Source organism: Panthera pardus, unplaced genomic scaffold (assembly GCF_024362965.1).
Source record: "Panthera pardus isolate Hobbes unplaced genomic scaffold, ASM2436296v1 HiC_scaffold_12, whole genome shotgun sequence".
Taxonomy (NCBI): Eukaryota; Metazoa; Chordata; class Mammalia; order Carnivora; family Felidae; genus Panthera; species Panthera pardus.
In genome coordinates this window covers 38,966,957-38,992,545 of record NW_026526677.1, presented here as the reverse complement: position 1 = coordinate 38,992,545, position 25,589 = coordinate 38,966,957, and the positions used below count along the sequence as shown (strand labels likewise).

Below are 25,589 nucleotides of genomic sequence, written 5' to 3'. Positions count from 1 at the left end.
CTTAAGATTGTTTATCTCCATCTGTCCCTCTCCCCAGCTCTCATGCATTCTCTCTCTCTCTCTCTCTCTCTCTCTCTCTCTCTCTCAAATTAAAAAAAAAATGGAGTTTTATAATACACTGTACTTTTGAACACAGATTAGATTAAAAATTCTAAAAAAGAAAATAACGTAAATTAGCAATCCAAATCTAGCTGTGTGTGTCTGGATGTGTGTGAGACCAAGTTGGTGATTTCAACAATGCTAAACTACTTTTATCAATACATCGACTAATACAAGTCACATTAAACAGAAAAATCTATGGTTATCTCCGGAGGGAGAAAAAGCACTAGATACAATTCAGTACTGACTCATGATAAATTCTTAGCAAAATAGGAATTGAAGGAAACTTCATTAAACTGAAAGTGTGCATGAAGCAAACATGCAAAAACGATTGTTCTTATAGTTTAAATATTAAGAGAATTCCTGTTATAATCTGGAATCTTACAAGAATCTTTATTACCATAATTTATTTTCAACATGATAGTGTAGGTCCTTCTGGCAGAAAAACAAATCCCAACCCCCAAAATGTCCCCACGCACCCCTCAAAACACAAGGGTTAGTAAAAAAAAATAGTGAGAAATTATATAATGGATTGCATAGAAAATAGAATTCACAAATTATTACAGTTACCAAGATTGTTCTGAAACAGTGCTGGATATAAAAACCAGAGAGAAAATCAATTGCATTGCTGAAAAAAGTAGCATCAACAAAATGCAGTTAAATAGAATATTTCATTTATAAGATCAAAAAATGTATAAAGTGCTTAAGGATAAAAATATATGTATAATGATTATGGAAAAAATATAAAAATTTTTTAAAAATCATTAGAGAAGACCTAAATGAGGACAGGTGCTTGGAGAAGGCTTAAAAATGGCAATTCTACTCAAATTGATTTCTCAATTGGATGAACTTATAATAAATTCCCCAAAGGATTTTATTTTCTGATAAAATCTGCAAGCTGATTTTAAAAATGATATGGAAGAATAAAGACCAATAATATTTCTGAAGTAAAAGGAATGGCTTTCAGATCTTATTATAAGCTTATAGCAATCAACAGTTTGATATCCATGTAAGGATTGGCACATGAATTAAGAGAATAGCCTGGAGAGGCCAGAAAGGGACTTTTTATTTGTGGCAACTTGATACATAACTGAATTGGCATTCCTGATCTATGAGGAAGGGATGTATTCATAAATAAATGGTTATGAAAATCACTGCTTTAAGTATTTCATGTATATACTAATTGATGTAATTGATTTTGGTGTGTATTGTCAGGAAAAGCTTTAATATATTTGGAAACCATACACCAAAATCAATTACAATTAAATACATAAATGTGTTGCACCTGGGTGACTCTGTTGACCATCCAACTCTTGATTTCAGTTCAGGTCATGATCTCATGGTTGATGGGATCACGTCCCAAGTTGGGCTCTGCATTGATAGCTCAGAGCTTGCTTGGAATTCTATCTCCCTCCCTCCCCTCCCCCCCTCCACTAGGTACCAGTGCCTGTTCTCTCTCCCTCTCTCCCTCTCTCCCTCTCTCCCCCTCTCCCTCTCTCCCTCTCTCCCCCTCTCCCCCTCTCCCCCTCTCCCCCTCTCCCCCTCTCCTCCTCTCCTCCTCTCTCCCCCTCCCTCCCTCTTCCTCTCTCTCTCTCTCTCTCTCTCTCTCCCTCTCTCTCTCTCCCTCTTCCTTTCTCTCTCTCTCTCTCTCTCTCCCCCTCTCTCTCTCTCTCTCTCTCCCCCCCTCTCTCTCTCTCTCCCCCTCTCTCTCTCTCTCTCCCTCCCTCTCTCCCTCTCTCTCTTCCTCCCTCCCTCCCTCCCTTCCTCCCTCCCTCCCTTCCTCCTGCCCCCACCCCCAAATAAATAAGCATTAAGCAAAATACCTAAGTGTGAACTTTGCAAGTTTTAGAAGACAATATGGGAGGATATATTCATGATCACAGGGTGGGAAAGAACCAATAATAAGTATAAAGCCGTTAAAGATACTATTGACAAATTTAATATACAAAACAAGTTGAATATGTTTCTCAAAGATGACCTGGGCAACCAGATCAATTAGTAGAACATATCCAGTAGAGAAGTGTTAAAATCAGTAAGATGCTCATAAATCAATAAGAAATCAGGCAAAAGGTATAAAAAGGCAGTTTCCCAAAGTGGAAACATGTGAATAACCAATGAATTTATTAAAAGAAATGCAATTTCAGTAGTTATCTTGGAAATACAAACTAAAAACACCATGAAATACCATTTCTTACCCCTCAGCCTGGCAAAAATGAAAACAAAAATAGGATGATGCTCAGTGTGGGAGAGGTTAATCGAGACACGGTGGTGGAAACTTGAATTGGTTGAGCCACTAAGGAGGGCAGTTTGGGAGTTTTTGTATAAAATTAAAGGCATGCATATCTTATGACACATGACCCCAACTTCTATACACATTGAAGAAAGTTTGACATGTAGCCAAGAAGATATGATGTACAGTCCTCATGGGAGCTTTTTTAATGTAAAAAAATTTGGAGAAAAAGGTGTTTATCAGTGGGATGATGTTTAAATAAATGGTAGAATCCTATAAATAAACACCAAAATCATTGAAATTAAAGTAGCAGGAGAAAATTATAGTACTAAGTAATTTAAAAATGCAAGACATTTCAATTTATTGCTTATTTATACATTCACATATGTAAAAAAATAAATACATGGGAATAAGCACTAAATTTACAAGTTTACTTCTGAGAGGAAGGAATAGAAATTTAAGGATGGACACTCAGAAGACTTCAACTATAGTGATCTTTCATTTCTTAAGGTGGGTGCTACATTTGCAGGCATTAGCTTTATTTTGCTTTCAACTCTTTTGTATGTCCTAGATACTAAAAGAAAAAAAAAAGAACATGTCACAGGGTTCCTGGGTGGCTCAGTCAGTTAAGCATCCACTCTTGATTTTATCTCAGGTCATGATCTCACCGCTTTTGAAACAGAGCCCTGTGCTGACAGCGTGGAACCTCCTTGAGATTTTCTCTCTCTCCCTATCTCTCTGCCCCTACCCCTCTTGTGTGGATGTGTGTGCTCTCCCTCAAAAATAAATCTTTAAAGTCAATACATACACACACACACACACACACACACACACACACATAAGTATATATACACACACATCTGAATATATACATGCGTGATTTTTCCACGTTCCCTTATTTTCCATGTTTCTAAGAATCCACGGAAATTTGTCCAGATGTCTCAGTTCTAAACTGACTCACATTTAATGCTCTTTCTTGTTCTGTAGTTAGTTATTTCTTGGTGAAGCTACACTTTCCTTGGGGACTTGGGTCTGAAATGAAGGACAGCACTGGTTCCCAAGTCCGGGAACACTTCAAAATATTGCAGAGACATAGTAACATGTGTTGATGATGGTCTAGATTAGAGTTTTACCTTGGTCTCTAGAATGATCACAAACTGTAATATATGTTCAACAATTAACATAGGTAGCTGGATGATTGCAAAATGGCATAGTAGGCAGCTAGCTCTGAGCCTCTGTCCCTCTGTAGAAACATAAAAAATAAGCAGGAATTGTCAGAACCAATTTTGTTAAAATTTAGGAAAATAGTCAAAGGTTTAAAGCAAACTAAGTAAATTCTCAATCAAGAATAAGTGCAACATTAAAGTAGTAGGAAAGCTTTGTGATATCTTTTTACCCTTGCCTCATACTGGTCATAGCTCAGTGGCATCTCATTGTCAGTCTGTGTTCTCAGTGTGGGACAGTGGTCCCTGATTCTGGAGGGAGCGGAGACCTTATTTACATATCATAAGGTAAATCCATTCTGTATGGAACTACCTGAAGGACTGGTACGAGACACTTGTCTAAGAACTCTTCTGGGTCAGGAAAGTGACAGGTGTTGCCTGAAAATATTGCAAATGTAACATAATTTGCAGCTGCTTCAGGAAAGAAGTGCTGTTGACACATAATAGACCACATAAAGCCAGGATGAAATGCTAAGGAGAGAGAGTCTTTGGGAAATCATGGTATTGAACAGCACCTGCGCAAAGAAAGTGCACATGCATTGTCCAAAGCCAAATACATGTTCAGAAAAGGCTCAGACACTCTAAGCTGGGTCTTTGGGCTGATCTCCAGGATTAGTGCAAGCATGTCTAAGTATTAAAGGAGAAGGCATCCAGTATCTTTCCCTTCCTCCTTCTATTTCCCTCCCTTTCTCCATCTCCCTCCCTCCCTCCCTCCCTCCCTCCCTCTCTCCCTCTCTCCCTCTCTCCCTCTCTCCCTCTCTCCCTCCCTCTCTCCCTCCCTCTCTCCCTCCCTCCCTCTCTCCCTCCCTCTCTCCCTCCCTCTCTCCCTCCCTCTCTCCCTCCCTCTCTCCCTCCCTCTCTCCCTCCCTCCCTCTCTCCACCTTCACTCCTCTCCCTTTGCTACTCTGCCCCCCCCCCCCCCCCTTCTCCTTCTAGCATTCAAGGAAGTCAGTCTAAAAACTATATGAACACAAGCTCAGGACCAGGCAAGATAAGGAATATAGTCTCTTTAAAAAAAAAAATTGGGAAAGTCCTTTAACAAATGCACTGCTAGAGCATTCAACAATAAAACAAAACCAAAACCCAGGAATCCCTGGAGAAGGGAGAGAATTCTCTTTCTAGATCTCAAGTCACTATAGTATTCAAATGGCCAGTGTTTAAATAAAATCACAAGGTATTGCCATTCACAGGAATAAAATAGACAAAAACCAACTCTGTGCAAGCCTAGACAGTGGACTTACTAGATAAGATTTTAAAACCACCATACTAAATGCGCATAAGGAGCTATAAAGGAAAACATACATGAAGAACTAAGAAGTTAGGAAAATTAGGTATGAATACATGAGAATATCCATGAAGAGACAGGAATTATAAAAAGGAGCCAGACAGATAGTCTGCAGCTAAGAAGTACAACTGAAATGCAAAGTTGACTAGAAGAAAGATTTGGGCAGGCTGGAGCATCACTGGACTTGAAGATAAGACCATTGGAATTAACCATTGTGAGCTGCAGAAAGTAAAATGTGGGTACCGGGAGATGAATCCGTTTGAAATCATTCTACCACTACCACATGCTTTCCCACGACACTGCCTCCACTGCCTTCATCACTTTTAGTGTGGTCTCAAGTACAGGCAGGGCTGACTTCATGGGCAGTTGACCTGTGCAGTCCCATGGGGTGCTAAACTTAGAAGGCCCGTGATGGGCTTCATTCTCTGCTGTTGCTGTCTTTAACATTTCAATAAATTTTGAAAGGGCTCTGCCAATTACGTAGTTGGTCCTGAATATAACTCATGTGGGTGTTTATTAGTGACACACTCTAGATTGTAAGCTTTACCAGAGTGAGAACTGGGTCTGTGTTATTCAGCAAGTGCTTAGAATAGGACAAGGTTGGGGCTCCTGGGTGGCTTAGTCGGTTGAGCATCCAACTTGGGCTCAGGTCATGATCTCACAGTTCGTGAGTTCGAGCCCTGCGTTGGGCTCTGTGCTGACAGCTTGGGGCCTGGAGCCTGCTTCGGATTCTGTGTCTCCCTCTCTCTCTGCTCCTCCCCTGCTCACACTCTCTCTTTCAAAAATAAAGATTAAAAAAAAAATAGAGAATAGTACAAGGTATGTGGTTGGCAGACAACATACTCTGAAGTACAGACTACAAATCTATCATATTCCTGGCAGAGTGGCCAAGTTTTCTCTCACAAAAGTAATGCAGATTATATAAGAATACGTATTAAAAGCACTTAATGCTTAGTGGGTTACAACACGCATCCTCCCCCTTTCTTGGTTACACATTTAATACTCGCTGTGTGCTTAACGTTAACACTACATTGTGGAAGTGATTGGCACTTTTCTTGCCTTTGAGGGACTTCGGTTTCAGTTAGGAGCTGGTAATTAAGTAAGAGAGGGAGAGTGGTAAGCTTGCTGAGTGTTGCCTTGTAGCTGTCAGGAACCTTGTGCTTAAGAGCCCAGCTACCTGATACAGGCAGAAAACACAAGGAGTATTCATAGACTGAATCATTTTGCTGCAGAGGTGGGTTGTAGGTGGTGGAAGAGTAGACAGTTATTGAATGCTTCCTGCATTCTCTATCTTGTCTGCCCTACATATATTCTCTCTGTTAATTACATTTCATCTGCAGAGCATCCTAATGAGGTAGCTATAATCCGAACTGTATAGATGAGACAATGGGACTTGGGGGTTGAGCAAGTTGTCAGTCTTACATAGTTTGTGAGTGATAGAAATGGGATTTAAACTTAGCCTTCCCCCCCTCCGTCGAGCTTATGCTCATTCATTCATTCATTCATTCATTCATTCAACATCTATTTTTTAGGCTTACTTACCCCGTTCCATTAACTGTTAGATGGTGAACACATTTCACTTCTCAGCGTCCCATGGAGGAGACACACCCTGTTGTCTTTTTCTGGAGCTCCAGCCCAAAGGTACCAGTGAGAAGCACCAGAAGGGGTTTGCCAGTTCCACCCTGATCCTCTCATTAGGGAGCAATGTGATTCTCCTTGTTGCCCAACAAAGTAGCCTCATCAAATGGCTTTTTTGAAGGAACTTTTCAAAACTCCTCTCCCCCATAGAATTTTATCTGTCAGTCAGTGCTTCTGGCCATCCTTTGGTGAGATGGCACCGGTAAGGGTAACATGTCAGTGTCTCTTTATAGAAACATTATCTTGATCAGTCCACTGCTGCAGAAATCTCCCTTTCTGTAAAAGAGGCAGGCACCCTTTAAGTGAGAGGTTGGTCTATCTTCAGGCTTCTAATTAATATTTATCTTGTAGAAGCTGCCTCCTGGGTCCAAGAACCACACCTGCTTTATTGCTCCAGAACTAAATACGCTTAGTATTGTATTTTTAGGTTAAATACATATAGATGTATTTTTAGGCTAAAATAACATCATTCTCTGTTTTAAATATTAATATGTCGCTTCATAGGCAAAGTAAAAGCAAAATCTCCTCCTTTGTCAAACCTAATTTCTGGGTGCTGGTGGATCCTTGTGGATAGTGCAGTAAAAGTGCTCCTGCTGAAAAAGAGGGGGAGGAAATCACACTTGGTGCCTGGCCCAGGAGCCTTTAGCATGAGGTGATTCCCATCAGAGATCCAGAACACAGGGTGGGGATTTCTTCCTTTCAAGATAGCATCCATCGGAGAAAATAGGTGATTGGTAGTGACAGGCTTCTCTGAATCTTCTGATTGTCAAAGATTTTCATTATTGAGATGGTTGACTACCACTCCATTTCCTTTTGATCAGTTCTGAGCTGATTATACTGTTATTATTCAGAGGGTAAAGAAAGAACAAGTTTAGGTGACTTACAGTGAGCTACAGGATGCTTCAGTGGTTTGGGTGTTCTTACATTATTTCCATCCCAAGGCCATTCACTGAGGCCAAGACTCACTCTCTCTCTCTCTCTCTCTCTCTCTCTCTCTCTCTCTGTCCCTTGGATTTGGGTTTGAAACCTTTCCCTTACCTGGACATCACTGTCTCCTTAACAGCTGAGCTGTCAGTGGGAAGTGAAATTGATTACAATTTTTTTTTTAATGCCACAGCTGTTGTTTCTTACCTCAGCTGGTTCCCATAATTCCACAGATGGTAAACATATGTTTATAGGCACAGAGGAAAAGAAGCTATTTTGGATTCCTCCCTCTCTAATTTTTATTTTTCCTTTCATGCAGAAAGTCAAAGTCACAGAGCTGGGGAATCTTATGCATTTGTAGATTAATATTTCTGTGCATTAAGACTTTGGAAACAGCAGGACAGCTAATGATATGCTAATGAGCTGACAGTTTTTATTGATCGTAATGAAAGTCGACAAGTGTCTTTCTTGGCTTTTATGCAAGCTGGAATATTTTATTAACTGTCTTCAGGGCAGAAATACATAATTGGTTGCATTTTGAAAATCTTCCTTGTGAGTTTCTCAGGTCTTACTTTTTGTCAGCCTGTTGCCAAAGCTTGGGTCCTTGCCAGTTTATAAACAGAACACATCTTCATCCATATATTTACATGCCCAGCAGGAACTCTCCCCACCCCCTTTCCCTTTCAAAGCAATTTGTTTCAATGTTTTAGCATACAAAAAGAGAACCATTTTCTTCAATGTAAACAGAGATCTGCAGGGAAATAAGAGCTTTAAAAAAGAATTAGCATTTGTTTGGTGGCAAAGCTGCTTATATTTCTACCAGAAAGCTCTGAATGTTAGAAGGGTTTGCCTAATCTTAGTTATTCCATACAGAAGAGGGTCCTAATGGTATAATTTTTTCTAATCTTTATTGCATCTTCGTAGATTTCTTCCTGTGAAATGAGAAGTGTTCTTGGAACAATGGAAATGATGGGCATTCATTCCCGAAACAAAAACTCATAATGTACAACCTACCTGGTGCAAATTTATTTTGCAGTGCATGGTGAGCTGAGTACAGGAGGTAGAGGGTGGCAACAGGTGGTTTCAACAAAGAAAAAAATTATCCACTTTTCCTCTTTCCATCGGTACTAAGAGTGAAAGTTTATTAATTTGGGCTTTGCATCTTAGGGATTTATTTAGACTCTCAGCTTGGCTGAAGTTTAACATTGCAAGACCGATGAAAAAACGGATTGTTTAGCAAATTAGTAGTGTAAATAGGATTGCAGAGGAAGATACTGGCTACTTAAAAGGATCTCTGTTTGCCAGCACTGAAAAATTATTTCAGCAAACTGTTACATCTAATGCAAATAATTTATGTGCAGTTGATTAAGTATCCATTAAAGCAATTAAGGTAGAACCTCGTTTTGATAACATGACCTTGTTGTAACAACATCTTGTAAGCTCATGTAACTATGAGACTTTCTCAAATGGTCTATTTTCTCCTTAATCCATGTTGGAATGGCTTAGCACTGGTAATGGAGTTAGTAGGCCTGTAGTTAATGGCCTAGGATTAAGGTGTCCTTTAGGAAAGCTATTTAGTGTCAAAGCCTTAGGTTTTTCATAGGTCAAATGACCAGGTGATATGGCCCTGGATCAGGAGTCCTCATTGGGTGTATCAAGGTCACCTCAGAAGCTTTTTCAAAATTTATATGATGTTCTCCCTAATCTCTAAAATTCTAATATGCACCCCAATTGTTTATTATTTATTTTTGAGATAGAGAATGTGAATAGGGAAGGGCCAGAGAGATGGGGAGACAGAGGATCTGAAACAGGATCTGTGCTGACAGCAGAGAGCCCCATGTGGGCTCTAACTCACAAACAGATCATGACCTATGCCAAAGTCTGATGCTTAAGTGAGCCACCCAGGCGCCCTCGTATCCCTAGTTTAAAAAACTGATATCCTACAAGATAATTTACAGGTGTACCAGCTCTGAAAATATTGTTCAATATTATATAATTAATAGGTTTTAGGAATTTGATGCTTTTAAAGTGTTTTTTTGTGCCTGCTATGTGAAATATACTGCAACAGGGAGTACAAGGGGACCTAGAGATGAAAATATGATTTTTGCCTTCATGGTGTCTATAATCTAATAATTCTGTTGACTGGTATTCGATTCCAAATCACTGAGGTTTTATTGATATATTAGGATGTGGATGCTGTTTTCACCACTGTGATCTTTTAATGAGTAAATCCTCTTGCTCCTTGCCCCCCCCCCCCCAAAGAAAACCTACAAATGACTGACAAAAGAGCAGGGTTTTTCAAAGTGGGGCCTTTTGACTTTTCATCAGAATCATCTTGGGTAGCTTTTAACAATCAAGGTTCCAGGGCCCACTCCAATCCTACTGAAACAGAATTTCAGGGGTAACCCAGGAGTCTGAATGTTAAACGCAAGGTTATTACTCAAACTCAAGGTGTTTACTCAAGGTGATTATTAAGACACTCAAAGTTTGAGAAACACTGCCATGACAGATGTGAAACACAGCATAGGTCTGAAAAAATGAGATCAAGTGAGGTCAGCTAATACATGCCCTACTAGAGTTGCCTTTTTTCAGTTATGTGTAAATACATTTAAAGTTAAATAAGAACTAATAGAAATTCTTCTTATTCTTATTTCATCTTTGGGAGAAGTTGCAGCACTTGAAGGCATGTTATCTATAGAAATCCTCATAGATGACTTTTCTGTGAGAGATAAGACTGAGCTTCTATATAGGCTTATACTTTATGAAACTCTTCTCATTCTCTGAAGAAAACCCCATGCTTAGCAAATGCTGCTTTTATTGACAAACATCCAGGTACGGAAGAGTTCATATGGCACCTTAATGCCCAAGACCTTCTGGTGCTTGTTCTGGGGATGGTGCTAGGATGGATACACACACACACATACACACACACACACACACACTCACTCACTCACTCACACACTCATGCACACACACACATACATGCTCAGACTTCTTTGGGTTACAGTTGGTATTGTATAGTGTATTGCCATCCTTCTTTTAGTCTAGCATAGAATTATATCCATTCAAATAAATCACATTTCCATCTTGATTTATTTGGCAAGAAGAAGTGTTCATGCCACTATTGTGCTGACCCTGATTGCCTTTCCTTAGAAAAAAACACCAAGTGCTTTGAGTTTTGGTGTTAATGGGCATTGAGAAGTCCTCAGCTCTTATTTCTGTTTGCGATCAAGTCAACACCATTGACCTTGACCTAATGGTCTGTGTAACACCCCTGTGTGGTTCAGGTTAAAAGTAGAAAGGCAGAAGTGATGATGGAGGCAGGCAGAAGGAAGGTGTGGGGGAGGCCATTTGTAATTTACAGTGTAACTAAAGTCAGTATTCACTTTAAAAAAATAGGAAAAGGAAAACTGATGTACCTTCTAAGTTATGTTGCTACAGAGTGAGTGGAGGGATATCCTTTTCAGATGTATTTTCCATTCGTTCTTAGAAAGGCAATTAATACTGTGACAAGCGTGCCGTAGGTTTCTCAGTGCCGTTTCCATGAATGTTGTAGGCTTTTCTGATGAATAGGTCATAGATGGTCCTGATCCTTCCTGGTACTTGTGCTTTCTTCACTTTCATGTCTCGTAGGGTGATCAATTGTCCCCGTGTGCCCAGGAGTCTGTTGTAGCACTGGAAGTCTTGTGTCCTGGAAACTGTAAATCCTGAGCATACCTGGATAGTTGATTACTATGAATTTATCCATATTCAACCTATTCAGATTAGACAGATGTTGTCTAATGTGTTGCTGCATTCTCTGTAATGGTCTTTGATGGAAATTTATAGCTTTTCTAATTTTTTGTTTACCTTGAAAGGTATGAAAGCATAGAAAGTAAATTGTGACAATTTCAGTTTGGATGCCTGTTTCACGGACTAAGAACTTGAATGTTGGAAGGATCTTTAGTTTTTGCATCCAGGCTTTTTTCCAGATGAAGCAACTGAAACTCAGAGAAGGCAGTTGACTTACTGTTTCAAGTTCACTCAGCTCGAGATGAATCCAGAATTGGAGCCCAGGTCTCCTGACTTCCAATCCCATGCTTTTCTCATATTTTTCAAATGTGTTTGAAAAGTATCCTGGGTACTTAGAGGCATTAGCTTGCTTTGAGAAACTGAGCAGTTTTGTACCAGCAAGAAGCTGATTGACTTCCATGATGCTCTATCAATTGCTCTCTGGAATCCTCCTGCTAGAGACTATGAATTCATATTGAGGACCTGGTGGCAGGGACTTCTACCCGTGGGGTGGTTGTCTCCTCTTGTAATCACAAATACTCCATCATCCTCGAAGAGGAAGCAGTTAGTAAATGTATCCAATTCTGAGGGAGAGGTCCTATGATCCTGTTATTTCTGTTAATGTTTCCCATTCATAATTTACCTTGAAATAGTATGCAGAAAACAGCATTTGCTAATGACTTTCTGCTTAGAAGATGAACAGATAAATGTAAACCCCCTCTTAAAGACTTGTGGCATGATCTTAGGCCTTTATTTTATTTATGGATTAATCTCAGTATTCTGAACTAGGTCCCACATCTTTCATCTGTTCTGTAACATTTCTTCCATCAACTCAGGAAGAAAAAAAAAATCCCTAAAGCCAGAATCTTGATATTCAACTTAAAAAATCCAAAGGCCAAGTCAGTATTTACATTGCAAGATGGCAACCCCAATGACTTTCTTAAATCAGGGCTGTTCTTCCTGACTAAGTTAGAGAATTAAAAGGCCACTTTTTACAGTGAGATGTTGAGTAAGTTTTAAGACTCACCAACAAAAAATCATAATAATCAGTAGAGAACAAATATTGTTAAGCAATTCTCTCCATATCTAATTTTCTTTCCTTGATTAAATGAATCAGTAAAATTTTTAGTCTAATATGTTTCTATTGTTCACTGCTGCTTAAAAAATCCTCTAAGTCAGCAAAATTTAGTGTTCCAGAATGACTAAGGTTTTGGAGGAATTTTTATTGCATCAGTGCCTTTTTGGTTCAATAGTTTTTTTTTTTTTTTTTTTAATGTCTTATTTATTTTGATAGAGTGAGGGAGGGAGGGGCAGAGAGAGAGAGAGGGAGAGAAAGAATCCCAAGCAAGCCCAGTGTTGTCAGTGCGGAGCCTGACCTGAGGCTGGATCCCATGGACCACGAGATCATGACCTGAGCCAAAATCAAGAGTTGGATGCTTAACTGACTGGGCCACCCAGGTCCCCTTGTCCAATAGTTTAAGAACAGTCACTGGTAGATCCTTAGTATTGTAATGTCATTAGCAACAACTCGTGGCAACTAATGACAGCTTTCTCAAGATGAATGTAGTTTCCAAGATGTCTGGAGGAGGATGGTTTGGAGTAGTAGTTCATTGTGGACTAAGGGAGACTTACCTTTTGAATGAAGATAGCAGTGTTGTAAAAAAATCATGTGCATATGACTGCACAGCGGCCATTGGAACTGGTAACTATAATCTTGATCACCACCTCTCTCTTCTGTTATCAAGGGAATCATCCAAGATGGGAAAATCATCTTTATGCCAAATGGATACATAACTCAATGTCCGAACCTAAATCGCAGTAAGTAGCAACTTGAAGCATTTATGAATTTTTAATATTATATAACTCACTGATAATAAACATGTCACACAAAGTTTAAAAAATGTTGACTTCTGAGGTAGTGGGGATAGGGAGGTAAGTTATTGTCTATATTATATAGTTCTGTGTCTTTGAAGTTTTAAAAAAGCTTATGTGTTGACAGGATTACCATTTGAAGGTAAGAAAAAGTACATTAGCAGTTGGGGTTCTGTAGATAGAGGAAGATAGGTTTAATATGCTAGTATTTATAGTAAACAATGATTTAAATAGCTTGGCTTAGATGTGAGTTTACTTTCTCCACTTTTACAACAATTCACATTTTTTCAGTCGTATCTCAGTAAAAATGAGGACTTAATTTCAATTTAAAAATTTCCCATTGCCTTTTCAGTTAACAGTTCTTTTTTCTAGTTCCTTTCTTTCTTCTCGTTAATAAAAGGAAAAGATGTAGACCTGAAATCCTGGGTGATTTCACTCCAGTTGCAATGTAATACTTAACCAGAAAAGCAAAAAGCCTTGGACATAGCCAAGCAACTACTGTTGTAAAAATTTCTTTATTGTATTAGCACTTTATCAACATTTCTTATATTTTCTCTATTGAGCTTGTCCAACTTGCAGTGATTTCTTAAGCCTGGTGCAAGGAATAATGGATTTGCAAGAGCTTTTGGCCAAGATGACTGCAAAAGTAGGTATCTAAATTTCACTTGTGATGTTTCACTTCTTTCTCCATCCTATCTGGAATTTCCAGTGATATGCTATAATGGAAACATTTTTAGCCTTGGCATTTGCAGTATGTTACTGTGGAAATGGTTTATTCTTACGTGAAATAAGGCTACCTATAGTGAACATAACCGTTTAGCTCTTTGATACTATTAGGCTGCATCAAGATGTTTACTTGAAGAATGTTTGGAAGAAAGAGGCCCTGGGAGAGGAAAAGGAATTTGCGTGCTGGCCATCAAACTAGTAACACTGAGATGATATATGGTCAGAGGTACTGCTGCTCATAAGCTAATGCATTTTAGATGTCAGAATAATTGCCAATAATCAGAAGTGCAAAAGAGCCATTGTTAGCAACAAATGATTGTCATCAGAAGGCGTTATATCACATTTCTAAGATGTGATTCATTTCGGGACTGGTCCTGAGTTAAATAGTGGAGGAGGCAAAGTTTGCCTTCTCACACATTCGGTTTTATAATTGTGAATGTTTGCAATGGATCATCCACTTCACAGGCATCTTTCAAGGATCTGTTACTTGCCAGGTACTGCGTCAGGCACAAAGGAGGCGATAATGAGCAAGACATTATTTCTCTCCCAGAAGCTGTTCATATTGAGTGGCGGACACAAAAATGTAAATTATTATGGGCTTTAATATATAACGTTTAGACTCATAATGAAAAGCCCTGAGCCTTGTGGAGAAAGGCACTGAATAAATAGAAAATGAGGCTAGTGCCGTTGTTATGATACCAATCAGTCGTGGACCTAAGTCCTGGCCTAGGGTGAAGAAAGAATTAGGCTGGGCTTAAGAGACATTATTATGCTCTGCAAAAGGAAGAATTTTAATAACCGTGAAAATGATACATTAATCTTGTTGCACCAGTGGCTATGACTGCTCCCAGCCATCAACCATGGCACAGGGGAAAAAAAACCCAAAAACTGGTGGGTAGGTAAGTGTTCGGGCAGGGGGGTAGGGCTGTGTTTTGGACCCGATGATTGTGCTGCTGAAGATCAGGTTTCTCTTTCAAACTAGGTTTTTGGCTAAGTCCCCTTTTGTCTGGAAAGGAGAGACAGAACACTTTCGTAAGAGAACCTGGGACTTGAGAGCTGAAACATGCACTTTTCACTTCAGCATACAGTGGAAATGCGAATTGCAGCCAATTATTTGCCTTCCCATCTTGTGGTATATAGAGGCGTGTATTTTATATCGTCTGGAGCAGCTTGATCACAATAGCATTAATTATATTTTAGCTTGCCACCAAATTTTTGGAATGAGAAATACGCCACTCAGTCTCAGGTGATTGTGGTTTCCCAGCTTCAACGATGCCCCTTTCTTTCTTGTTCTTTCCTTTTGCAGGGGATGTCACTTTTCTCTTTTTAGCCATATGTTATCTAGGAGCCACATTGAGCTCTGACCTCCAAACAGTATTATGTAAAATGGGCGTTTGTGAGGCTGGAGATATCTAATTGTGGGCAATTGCAAGCAGAAAATGGTTTCACCCACCTTCTAAACCCCGCCTCTGGCACTTTGGAAGATTTATAAGTCTGTTTCTTCCAAACCATGAATAGAATTATAATTAGAAAACCAAGGACTTCCATTTTCACTGCAGAATTTTGGAATGTGTAATAATCGATAAGAGGAGAGCTGGTAAACTTTTTCTGTAAAGGGTTAGCTAGTTGATTTTAGGCTTTTCAGGCCAAGAGGCAAAATAGAAAATATTATGTATATACTTGTTTAATCACTTAAAATGCAACCATTGAAAAATGTAAAAATCATTCTTAGCTCGCAGGCCATATGAAAAGGAAGGGTGGGCCAGGTTTAGTTCATGGGCCCTAATTTGTCAACCCCTGATTCAGAAGAAGCTGGAAAGTCAGTCGTACTAGGTAATATTTATTGAGTATTTGCTATGTGTTAGATATAATGCTTAAATGTTTTATATTCCCTGTCACTTTAAACCTCACAACAGTCCTGTGAACTGGGATTGATTTATTAGCCCCCTTCCCAGATGAGAAGACTGAGTTCCAGGAATGTTCTGTGACTTTCCCCAAGACAACGGATGGCAGAACTGGGATTCAAACTCAAATTCTGAAAGCTGAATCATAACTGATGCAGTTGGAGAAGGGAGGACTGGAAAGAGAAACAAGATATAAAGAAGGAATGACTAATGGAGAGAGGGAGTTTGGGGATGGAGGGATCAGTGAGAACAATGGGCAAGTGGAAGAGAGGAATGTGTGTTCAGATGGTAACTTGGCAGTGAAACATGCACGTAGAGCTTATAGTAGCTTTTGGAGGGGGAAGGTCAGGGCAAGAACAAAGCCCCTGAACTCACTCTTTTGGTTACAGTTGATTGCTTTCTCTGGGAATCTGTGACATTTTGAGTCCTGGTGTGTGCCAGGACCATCCAGGGCCACCTTACATTACATGATCTCCTTAAAGGTTTTCAGATCTTAAAGTCTGCTCAGAATCAAACTGCAAACCTAGGATGGGCCAGGTGAACTCTCATCAAATAATTCTTGAAGAATTCTCACAGAAGATCTTTCCCTCTTGCCTGTGCCAATGTCTGAACAGGAAGGTCTTCTTTCTGTGCCTCGTGGAAGCCTTGTCTCCTTTTTGTTTACTCTTAAACTGAGAATACAGGCCTTTGGGGTTGCGTCTTCATGTAGGAGTTTCCTTTAAGACATCCCAGCATGGGCAGACCCTGTTCCCTAACTCCTCTTCCCTGCATCCTATGTAGCCATCAAGGTGGGCGCTTGGGGGCTCATTGACCTTTCTCCAGTTGCTGGTTCCCTGTAGGTAAAATGGTGACAATTATTTTTGATTTTTTTAATGATTCCATGAGTCCAGGCAAGTGAGATTTGAAGGCCTGGTTTTGTGTATGGCACACAATAGGCATTCAGTAAGCTGTAGCTGTTCATTTTGTATTATTAAACCTAGATAGAAATAGGCAGCCATGAGGGGAAGATGGTCCTTAAGAAAATGTACACCTTGCCCAGTGGCTTGGCGCCACTAAGCCTGGCAAAAGCCACAAGTTGCTGTTGGCGTCCTGGTCTAGAGGTAGGTGCCAGGAGGTCTTGGAAAGCAGAAATTCTTTACACTTGTGTGCTAGTAGAAGCCATGGAATCCTACCAGAGAGGAAGCCCAGTGCACAAGCTGGACAGGAGTTGGTAACCATAATCACATCAAAAAGATGCAGACACCAGATCAGCCCAGGGGTCTGCCCAGTGGTCTTCCCCAGAGGACTTGCTCTTTCTTTTTTCTTTGGGGGGGGGGGTGGTGCTTGAGAATGACCACGACCTTGCTGAATACGGACCATATCATGGGAGCAGTTTGTATGCACTTTCAGGTGATATGTCAGGGTACATAAGAGCCCTCTTGAAAAATTCTGGCATTCTGGCAGGATTAACCTTTTTCCAGGTAGAGAAGGTACAGGGAAGCTGTCTTCTGTCATTTTCCCTAAGCCATCCACAAGAGACCACCAGTCCCTGGCTTCCTCTGGGGCTACCCCATTGCTGGGCCAGGTATATTGTGGCTTGCTCTTTCTTGCATCCCACCTGTGCTGGAATCACATTCAGCCTCCAAGCTCAGGAAGAAGAGAACACTGGAGACTGGGAATTTCTTGATTACTTCTGTTTCAGTCTTTGGCAAATCTGTTTATGCAAACCAAGCAGCACTTGGAATAGCATTTCAGCTTGTAACATATTTAATGTTGAGATTTTCATTGTTTTGAGAAACTCAATAGTGATTTTTTTTTTAGTGAAGCTTAAACGTTTAACACAGTGAAATATTCTTTCCTTTCCATTTAATAAATGCCAAATAAATAGTATTTCAAAGAAAAAAAAAGCGCGACTAATGTACTCTGATCCATTCACTGACCTCTTACGTGAAAAAGACCTCTGATGTCTGTCTGTGAATGTGCAGAGTTAAGAATAAATGATTCTGTCCATGGTTGCTTAGATAAATGCATGAACAAAGGTAAGACTGAATAGAGATGTGGATTTGCTACTGGATCTATTTTGGATCTGTAGACATTCTTGGAGAAAATGGCAGGTAGTGTGGAAATAGCTTTTGAAAATGACTTTGTGTAAATTCAGCATGCTAATACCAGTGACAGAAACTGTAATTCATTTTTTGATTCAGAGTTGTTTTCTCCTTTATTGTTCCAGTATTTAGCAGGGTTGGGGGAAAGGAAGGTAAAGTTAAATGCCTTTGAAAAACTAGCTTTTTGCCTTATTAGTCTTTGCTTTTGTGTCTATCTCCTGCACTCTTATTATAGAGATAAGGGCTCTTCAGTGTTGTCAAAAAGTCTAAATATGTTAGAAAAGCAAAGACAGAGTTCAGAAGGGAAGCATTTGCCCTGAGAATAGCTTCCGTTATATTAAAACCAAGGTTTTCTTGGTACTGACTTTTGTAGGTGAGCATAGCTCAGTTTTGTTGGACAGTATGGGAAATTGACAATACTGCCTTTAGACACATTCCTGGATGTTCAGGAAACTTGAGCAGTCACAGAATTGCCTTTTGGGTTATTTAGTCTTTAAGAAGTTTCTTGGAGTGATACAGGCACTAGATTGTTCCAGGTTTTCAGAGTGAGGCTCATTTTTTCTCACAGATAACCCATTCTCAGCCAGTTTTAGTAAGGATGCAGGTCTAGCTGAACACTTTTTCAACCCCAAGTCATCCGTCAATCACTGCCTTTTGTAGGAACTATGGGGGCTTTAGAAATGAAGTAAAGGTGATGTGTGATAAGTTGTCATTTCTTATTATCTCTCACCTATATGTGGTTTTACTCACTTGACCTCACCAAACTCTAAGAAGTGTATTTAATGTGTTTCCTAAAGAATTCCCAAAGAGCTTAATTACGATAGATTCCAGAAACTCTAATTAGGCTAGAGATTTAAATGTAATCTGAATTTTTGGAAGATTGTGTATACTGGAGGGGTCACAGGAAGCTAGTATTTCAGGCATAGTTAGCTCTGTTTCTTCAGGGGTGATTTTGGTGCATGCAATTTGTCTAGCATCCTATTTGCTTTTTTCCCTGCCCATTGGAAATGCCTACAAAAGGCAGAAGGAACAAGTTTTCTTGAGAGATCCTAAAATTTTGGAGAAGGAGAATGAAATAAATGACAACAGCAAAGTTTGGAATTCCATTTCGATTCCATTTGTAGAGAGTAGTGCTCAGTGGTGCTGGTGGGAGTAAATGAGAGGAGCATGTATGGAATGGAACCATAATTAGTACAGAAAGATGTTGGGAGTCGTTATTATCCAGGTTCAACCATTATATCTAAAATACTGGCTTGAAACGGTCTTACTTGGCTCAGAGATTGGCACGATCATCTATATAGGGAAAATACTCAAGACATGGAGGTGTAAGTATGGTTGAGAAGGAAAAGAGAAACTACTTGAAATTTTAGGATGTAGTGTTTGTTTTAGTATATATGCTGCTGAAGGGAGAACAAAAGTAGCGTTTGTTTTGCAATCAAGGTAGTCTCTAAAGAAAAGGGGGAAATGGTAATAATGCTATCAGATTGAGTTCCACTTGAGTATGTGTGAGATTATACCAAAGTTCAATTTTTTCGTACCATATGTTTGAAGGCAACTGGAGTAGGCTGCATGGAAAGTGATCAAAAGAGGATTGGACTTTTCTCATGATGAGCTCTTCAGTGAACCTGGTGGTGCTGCATGTGGTCAAGAGCAGGTGTGAAGACAGGATAACCTCAAATGTTTGAAGAGAGTAGATTGCTTAGGACAAGTTACAGAGCAAAACTAGGTCAAACAGAAAAAGCGAGGAGAGATTTCATAGTTCACACCAAGAAAGGATGTTTCAAGCATCCAGAGCTAACCCAAAAAAGGTTTTTGAAAGATAACGTCCTGCCACTGTAGATGCGTGAAGAGAGGCTGGTGAATCACTGCAAGGGGTTACTTGTCATGACGTTCAAGCTTGAAAACTATTTTCGGATCAGAGATTCTAAGATTCTGTGATTGCTGGTAATAGTTGGGTGACCTAGGAAAATGAAAAAAAGTTTTTCTACAGAATCCCAACCTCACCTGGGGGTTTGGTTGCCTGTCTTCACCTTTGAACACCAACGTGGATTCCTTGGATGTTCGTTCTGGGGGATCCTGGGCTAGGGAGAAACTAGATCCTTGTATGAATTTCCCTTTTCCTTGGCCCAGCTCCCAGTAATTTCTCATAGGAGAGGAAGCAGTGATTTCCCAGCCTAAAAACTGACACTCTAGTGTGTGAACACGGAGAAAATGATGGGAGATTCATGTAAGTGCATCGGAGTTCCTGATTAGATCTCCGGTAAACATTATAATGAGTCCTTGAGAATACATTCATTATGAGTGTTTCTGTGTGGGCTTGAGCTGAAAGCACATATGTTTATGTACACCCATGAGGTCCCTGAGATACAGTTTAATGTCTCATTTGGTACTCATCAGACCATAGTAGCCAATATGTCTTCAATTTAGAATGATTCCACCTCATGTTTAAAAAAAAAAAGAAAAAGAATCTGGCTAAGAGTAAGTCAGCTGCTCTGAGTATTTTTTCTTTCTCCTACTTGGCTTGTATTTTTCTTGTTGCTATTAGCTTTGTCAGGACAATGCAACTGAAATAAAGAAATTACACCAAGTTATTCTTCTTTGCAGTTAAATTACGCAGAGACGAGACTTAATCAATTGGAAAACTGTCATTGTGAGAAGACGTGTCAAGTGAGTGGACTTCTCTATAGAGACCAAGACTCCTGGGTTGATGGCGATCACTGCAGGAACTGCACATGCAAAGTAAGCCTCTTTGAAAAAAATACCGTTTTAAGGGAGCATTTTCACTAGTGATTGTGTAATCTGGTCTTGTACTATATAATGCCGACTCAGAAGTATGTATGATCTTTTTTCTAAGCTTCTACTTAGCAATCTGAATAATTTTGAAGGGAACCTGGAAAAGTGTCATGTCCTATGTAAATACTTGGAAATTACAGTGTGCTTCTATTTGACAACACAGTCTAATACAATCTAACATTGTTGCTAACAAACTTACTGTTTGGAGTTTGAGGATTAGAGTATCAAAGGGAGGAAGGGACTCTGATTTTCAAGCAGCCTAGCTTTTTAGTCGTTCACAACTTCACAACTTTTCTGTGCTAGAAAAAAATTTAAGAGGAGAGTATAATTAGTTTCTAGATGTTTTTATTATATTTTAGAAGGTGTCCTTCATCTGTTTCAGAGACTTACAAGACTGCCCTGACTTTCAGGGTATCCGTCATTTGTATACTCCATCTGTTTTAGAGAATTCATGAGTACCCCCAAAATTAGTATGTAAACTCTGTGCAGTTGAAATTATTTGATAAATATCTGAAGAATGCCACTGTTTGGGAAAATACATAATGGATTGTTAGAGCCTCAACAATGATTGACAGGGTCTGCAAAAGGTGTCATTTATGTTCTTGTAAAAATAGGCTTTTGTTTTCTGCCTAATCTGCTTAGCCCACACGGGCAGATGGAATGAAGCCAGTGATGTATATCAGAAAAGTAATTGAGGTGGCACAGATTCATTTGGGTTGGAGAAAGTACTTCATTTGTGATCTTGGAGTAGACTGGCAATTCCTCCCACTGCTTCTCTTTCCCTGATGAGGTTTCTGGGATGAGATGTAAGCTTCTTCCACAAAGGGAACTTTGAAAGGGCACTTCTGAGATTCCTTTCCCTGTCCTTCCTTCCTCAGAGTGGTGCTGTCGAATGTCGAAGGATGTCCTGTCCCCCTCTCAATTGCTCCCCAGACTCCCTCCCCGTGCACATTGCTGGCCAGTGTTGTAAGGTCTGCCGACGTAAGTACTGACTGAGGGTCGGAGTGGTCCTGTGTAGCTGATGAACATTGATCCCATGAAGTACCAGAAGTTGATACTATATGTATGACAAGAAGAGCTTCTATATTTTAATCAGCTGTGATGTGCAGATACTTTACATAGGCTTTTTTTCTTTTTTAATCCTCATATCAACTCTAATTACTATTCTTCCCATTCTCTGTAGAAGGAACTGGTATTTGAAGGGATTAAGATTAAGTACTTGTCTAGGGTCAAACAACTGGTAATGGGTTGTGTTGATCTGTAAAGTCACAACTCCAAAGCTCCACACGATTTTGTCTCTCTCATTCTTTTTTTTTTTTAATTTTTAAAAATTTTGTTTATTTTTGAGAGAGTGAGTGAGCATGAGTGGGGAAGGGCAGAGAGAGAGGGAGACACAGAATTCAAAACAGGCTCCAGGCTCTGAGGTGTCAGCATAGAGCCCAGCATGGGACTTGAACCCATGAACTGTGAGATCATGACTTGGGCCCCAGTCAGATGCTTAGCCAACTGAGCCACACAGGCCACCCCCTGGTCTCTTTCATTCTGAATGGTGAAGTTGAGGGCCAGATTCGATGTTTAGGCTTTCTGAGGTTTTGGCCAGATTTCCTGTTACTGAAATGCCTTGTTAGAAATTTTGGGATCAACTTCAGTTAAAATATTGACACAGATTCCTTTAAAGTTGATTTGTCCAAGTTAAAGGATTTAAAAATTCTTACTGTTTTGGCAAGGTCACTTATTTCAGCTGAAATAGTGAAATGAGCCTGGAGACCAGCAGTAAGAGTAAAAGCTGTCATTTAGAATGCTTGGTATTTGCCAGTTACTATGTAGATGCTTCAATTCTGTTAGCTTATTGACTCCTTACTGCAGTCTTTTTGGTGAGGATTATTACTCCTGTTTCACAGGAAGCTTAGGGAAGTTAACTTACCAAGGCTGCAAGCTGGGTAAGTGACAGCAGCGGAATGTGTAACTAGTGATGCCTGACTGAAAGGCCCATTGTCTTTTCATCCAACTGTAGGGTCTTCCGTAGCAAGAGTTTAGGTTAGATGCGTGGCATCCTCTGGGTAACACTCACGGTTGTTTCTCTATTAAAAATACCAGTATCATGGGTCTTCAAAACATCGTGGTCTAGCTTTTTGCCAAGAACAGCCTGTCTCCTAATTTGACAGTGGAGGTGGGGATAGCTGGTTTAGTTACACCAGCCCAAACCTTTCTTGCACTTTTTTCAAAAGGGACTTTGGAATATTCTTCCTCTTTATGGTTGGCACAGTATACCTATTACTGTGGAAGGTGGTCCTTGGAGTTAATCTAAAAAGAGGGATTTTCTTTTTATTTCGAGCACTTTTGGAAGTCTTGTCTGGCAAGACAGGTAGCTTAGGTGCCAAGATGCTGAAATGATACTTTGCTCCCGTGAGGGAAATTTAGGTAGGTATGGATTCTTTTTTTTCAATTTTGATATTCTGTATAATAGCAGAAGATGAGGGTGAAACACTGCTGGGAATTTGTTTAAAAATATGACATACTTTTAGTCTATTATTTTGAGTTTTTTGGATAGATCTGTGAATACAGTCTCGTGGAAGTGGTTGGACATGGGAGTAGATGAGTCCTTCGGCTGTTTGGTGTTTTAACCTTTTGATTTTCTAATTATAAAAGCAATGTATTTCTTGTGTAACATTTGAAATCACAGAGAAGAGTAAAGATGATGGAGAAATCTCACGATACCACCATTTAGAAATAGTCATTCTTGAAATTTCAGTGAATTTCATTTTTTTCATCCCATCTTATGTGTGGTTGAGATCTTACTGTGCAGATAATTTTTATCCCACTTCGTTGACTTACTATTATCACTTAAGTGTATCCCTGTGCTTTAAAGAACACTGTATAAACTTCATTTTAATTAGCTTCATGTCATTCCAACATTGGGCTGTTGCTTGCATGACTTGTTTAACCATTCCCCAATCATTGGATATCTAGATTTCCCACTTTTCACTATTATCAATTACTCTTCAGAAATGTGTTTTGTATAGAAAACATATTTTTGTATTGTATATTAACATGCAGGTCTCCAGAGTAGAATCAGTGGGCCCCACATTATCCCCTCAGTAGAAGCGTGTGTGGGGAAGGTAGTCTCTTTTCTTGATTTCAATTAATTTGAGAGTTTTTAAACTTTGAAAAATACCTTAGAAAGTTACCCAACTTTACCAACATGCTGATAGGCAGGCTAACTAAAACATCAGGCTAACTAAAACAAAACAATCCTTTTGTTTGGAATTCATAGCAATTTAGCTACGTAGTACTAATTTTTTCAGCAGCTATGATTGGCAGTTTGATTGTAGTTTAACAAAATGGCAATACAAATCATGAACACTAGTTTAAAAAAAACAAAATGAAAAAAACAAAAATGATACACAGCACCTCTGGTAATTAAAAGGTTAAGAACCTCTGGCATAGAGGGTTTTCATTCCTTCATAATCTTTTATTTTTTATGTTTTAATGTTTATTTTTGAGGCGGGGGAAGGGGCAGATAGAGAGAGGGAGACACAGAATCTGCAACAGGCTCCAGGCTCTGAGCTTTTAGCTCAGAGCCTGACGTGGGCTTGAACTCGTGGAACGGGAGATCATGACCTGAGCCAAAGTTGGATGTTTAACCAACTGAGCCACCCAGGCGCCCCATTTCTTCATAGTTTTTAATTGAAATACACATTGGGCAGTTCCCGAGGGCCGGTGCCTGGAGCAGTGGTGAAGGAGCCCTCTCTGCCTCAGAGGGCTCACTTTCAGATTAGGTGACTTAGAGTATCTAGAATTCTCAGTGTAGTCCTGTTAGGCGTGTGGCTAGAGCACTGTTAGAACACAGAATGATGGCTTGTGGGACAGTGCTGAGGGGGCTCAGAGGTCATCAGAAATAGGCCTGGGGTGCTCCCTGGAGGAAGGGGAACCAAGCTAAACCTTTTTAGGCTTCTAGCTGATGACAGTTGGTGGGCTGAGCAGTAGGGTGGAGGAGAGGAGAACGAGGACTGATCAAGCAGAGTGCCAACACTAGTCAACAGAATTTCTAGAAGTTTCTAATACCTGCATATCAGAAAAAGGATGGAGAATATTTACTTAGGTTGTCCCTTTCAGATAAAATTTCCTAACCTACTCTCTGGGTTTGGGTGGAGCAGGATTCTGGAAACTCTGAGGAAAGGTGAGGATCTGGCTGAAATAAAAGGGGATTGAATATGTAAAAGCAAATTGTTTTGGCAGCTGACTTATTAAGTGTTCATGTAGCTGTCATGGCCTCAGGAGCTGCAGTGCTTACCGATGGGGGTGTCTGTTTGGAAATAGGGTCTCAGTTCATTGCTTGAGAAAAGTGCTTTGTCCTTCTGTTTTGATCAAAAGGCCAAAACACTCTTTCTGTCTTCAAGAGCAAGGTAGCTTTCGTAGTGGAGGTTTTGGGTCCTGATGCTACCCTGTTCTTCTCTCTCTTTTGGAGGCATCAGGAAAGACTCAGGAGAGCCTTGTACATTCCTTGGTTGTGGATGTTCAGGAGCTCATTCCTGGGGCCCCACTCTGACCTACCAAGTCAGTCTCCAAACAGTGGTGTCCTGTAAGGTGTTCTTTTGGTAGATGGATTGGAGAAGTATCCTATGGGAGAGAGGAAGGATGACGGAGAGGGAGTCTGTTTGGGAACAGGATTTCCGTAAGTGACAAGTAGAATAAAGTTGCAAAGGTGGGTTGAGGATTGGTGAGGACAATTGTATTCCATTGAATTCATGCATTCATTCTTACTGAGGTTCCCTCCCAATACTGTCCTTACCTCCGGGAGCAACCCCCCACATGGGGATCATTTGTTCCATGTCAGACACTGTGTTGAGCCCTTCTAATGACCCAAAGTCACAGTCCCCACTATTGTCCCCATTTTATAGATGAGAAGTAACTTATCCAAGGTCTCTCAGCCTTGGTGGAGACAAAGTAACACGTGATCTCTGGCTCCAGAGCTGATTGAAACTCTTAACTCCTCTCCTCTCCACGGCTGTCCAGGGAAATGTATCATGTCATTATGGC

General features: G+C 40.0%; 1 protein-coding gene across 2 annotated transcripts in view; it reads left to right on the top strand.

Annotated features, from left to right (window-relative positions):
• The window catches only part of NELL1 (neural EGFL like 1), an 874,069-nt gene that overhangs the window by 180,010 nt on the left and 668,470 nt on the right, over positions 1-25,589 (top strand). For both annotated transcript variants that reach the window (XM_053899887.1, XM_053899886.1), the window contains exons 6-9: positions 12,916-12,988; positions 13,606-13,688; positions 20,361-20,495; positions 21,428-21,530. In XM_053899887.1, coding sequence (XP_053755862.1) covers positions 12,916-12,988; positions 13,606-13,688; positions 20,361-20,495; positions 21,428-21,530 — 394 coding nt within the window. The remainder of the gene's footprint in view (positions 1-12,915; positions 12,989-13,605; positions 13,689-20,360; positions 20,496-21,427; positions 21,531-25,589) is intronic.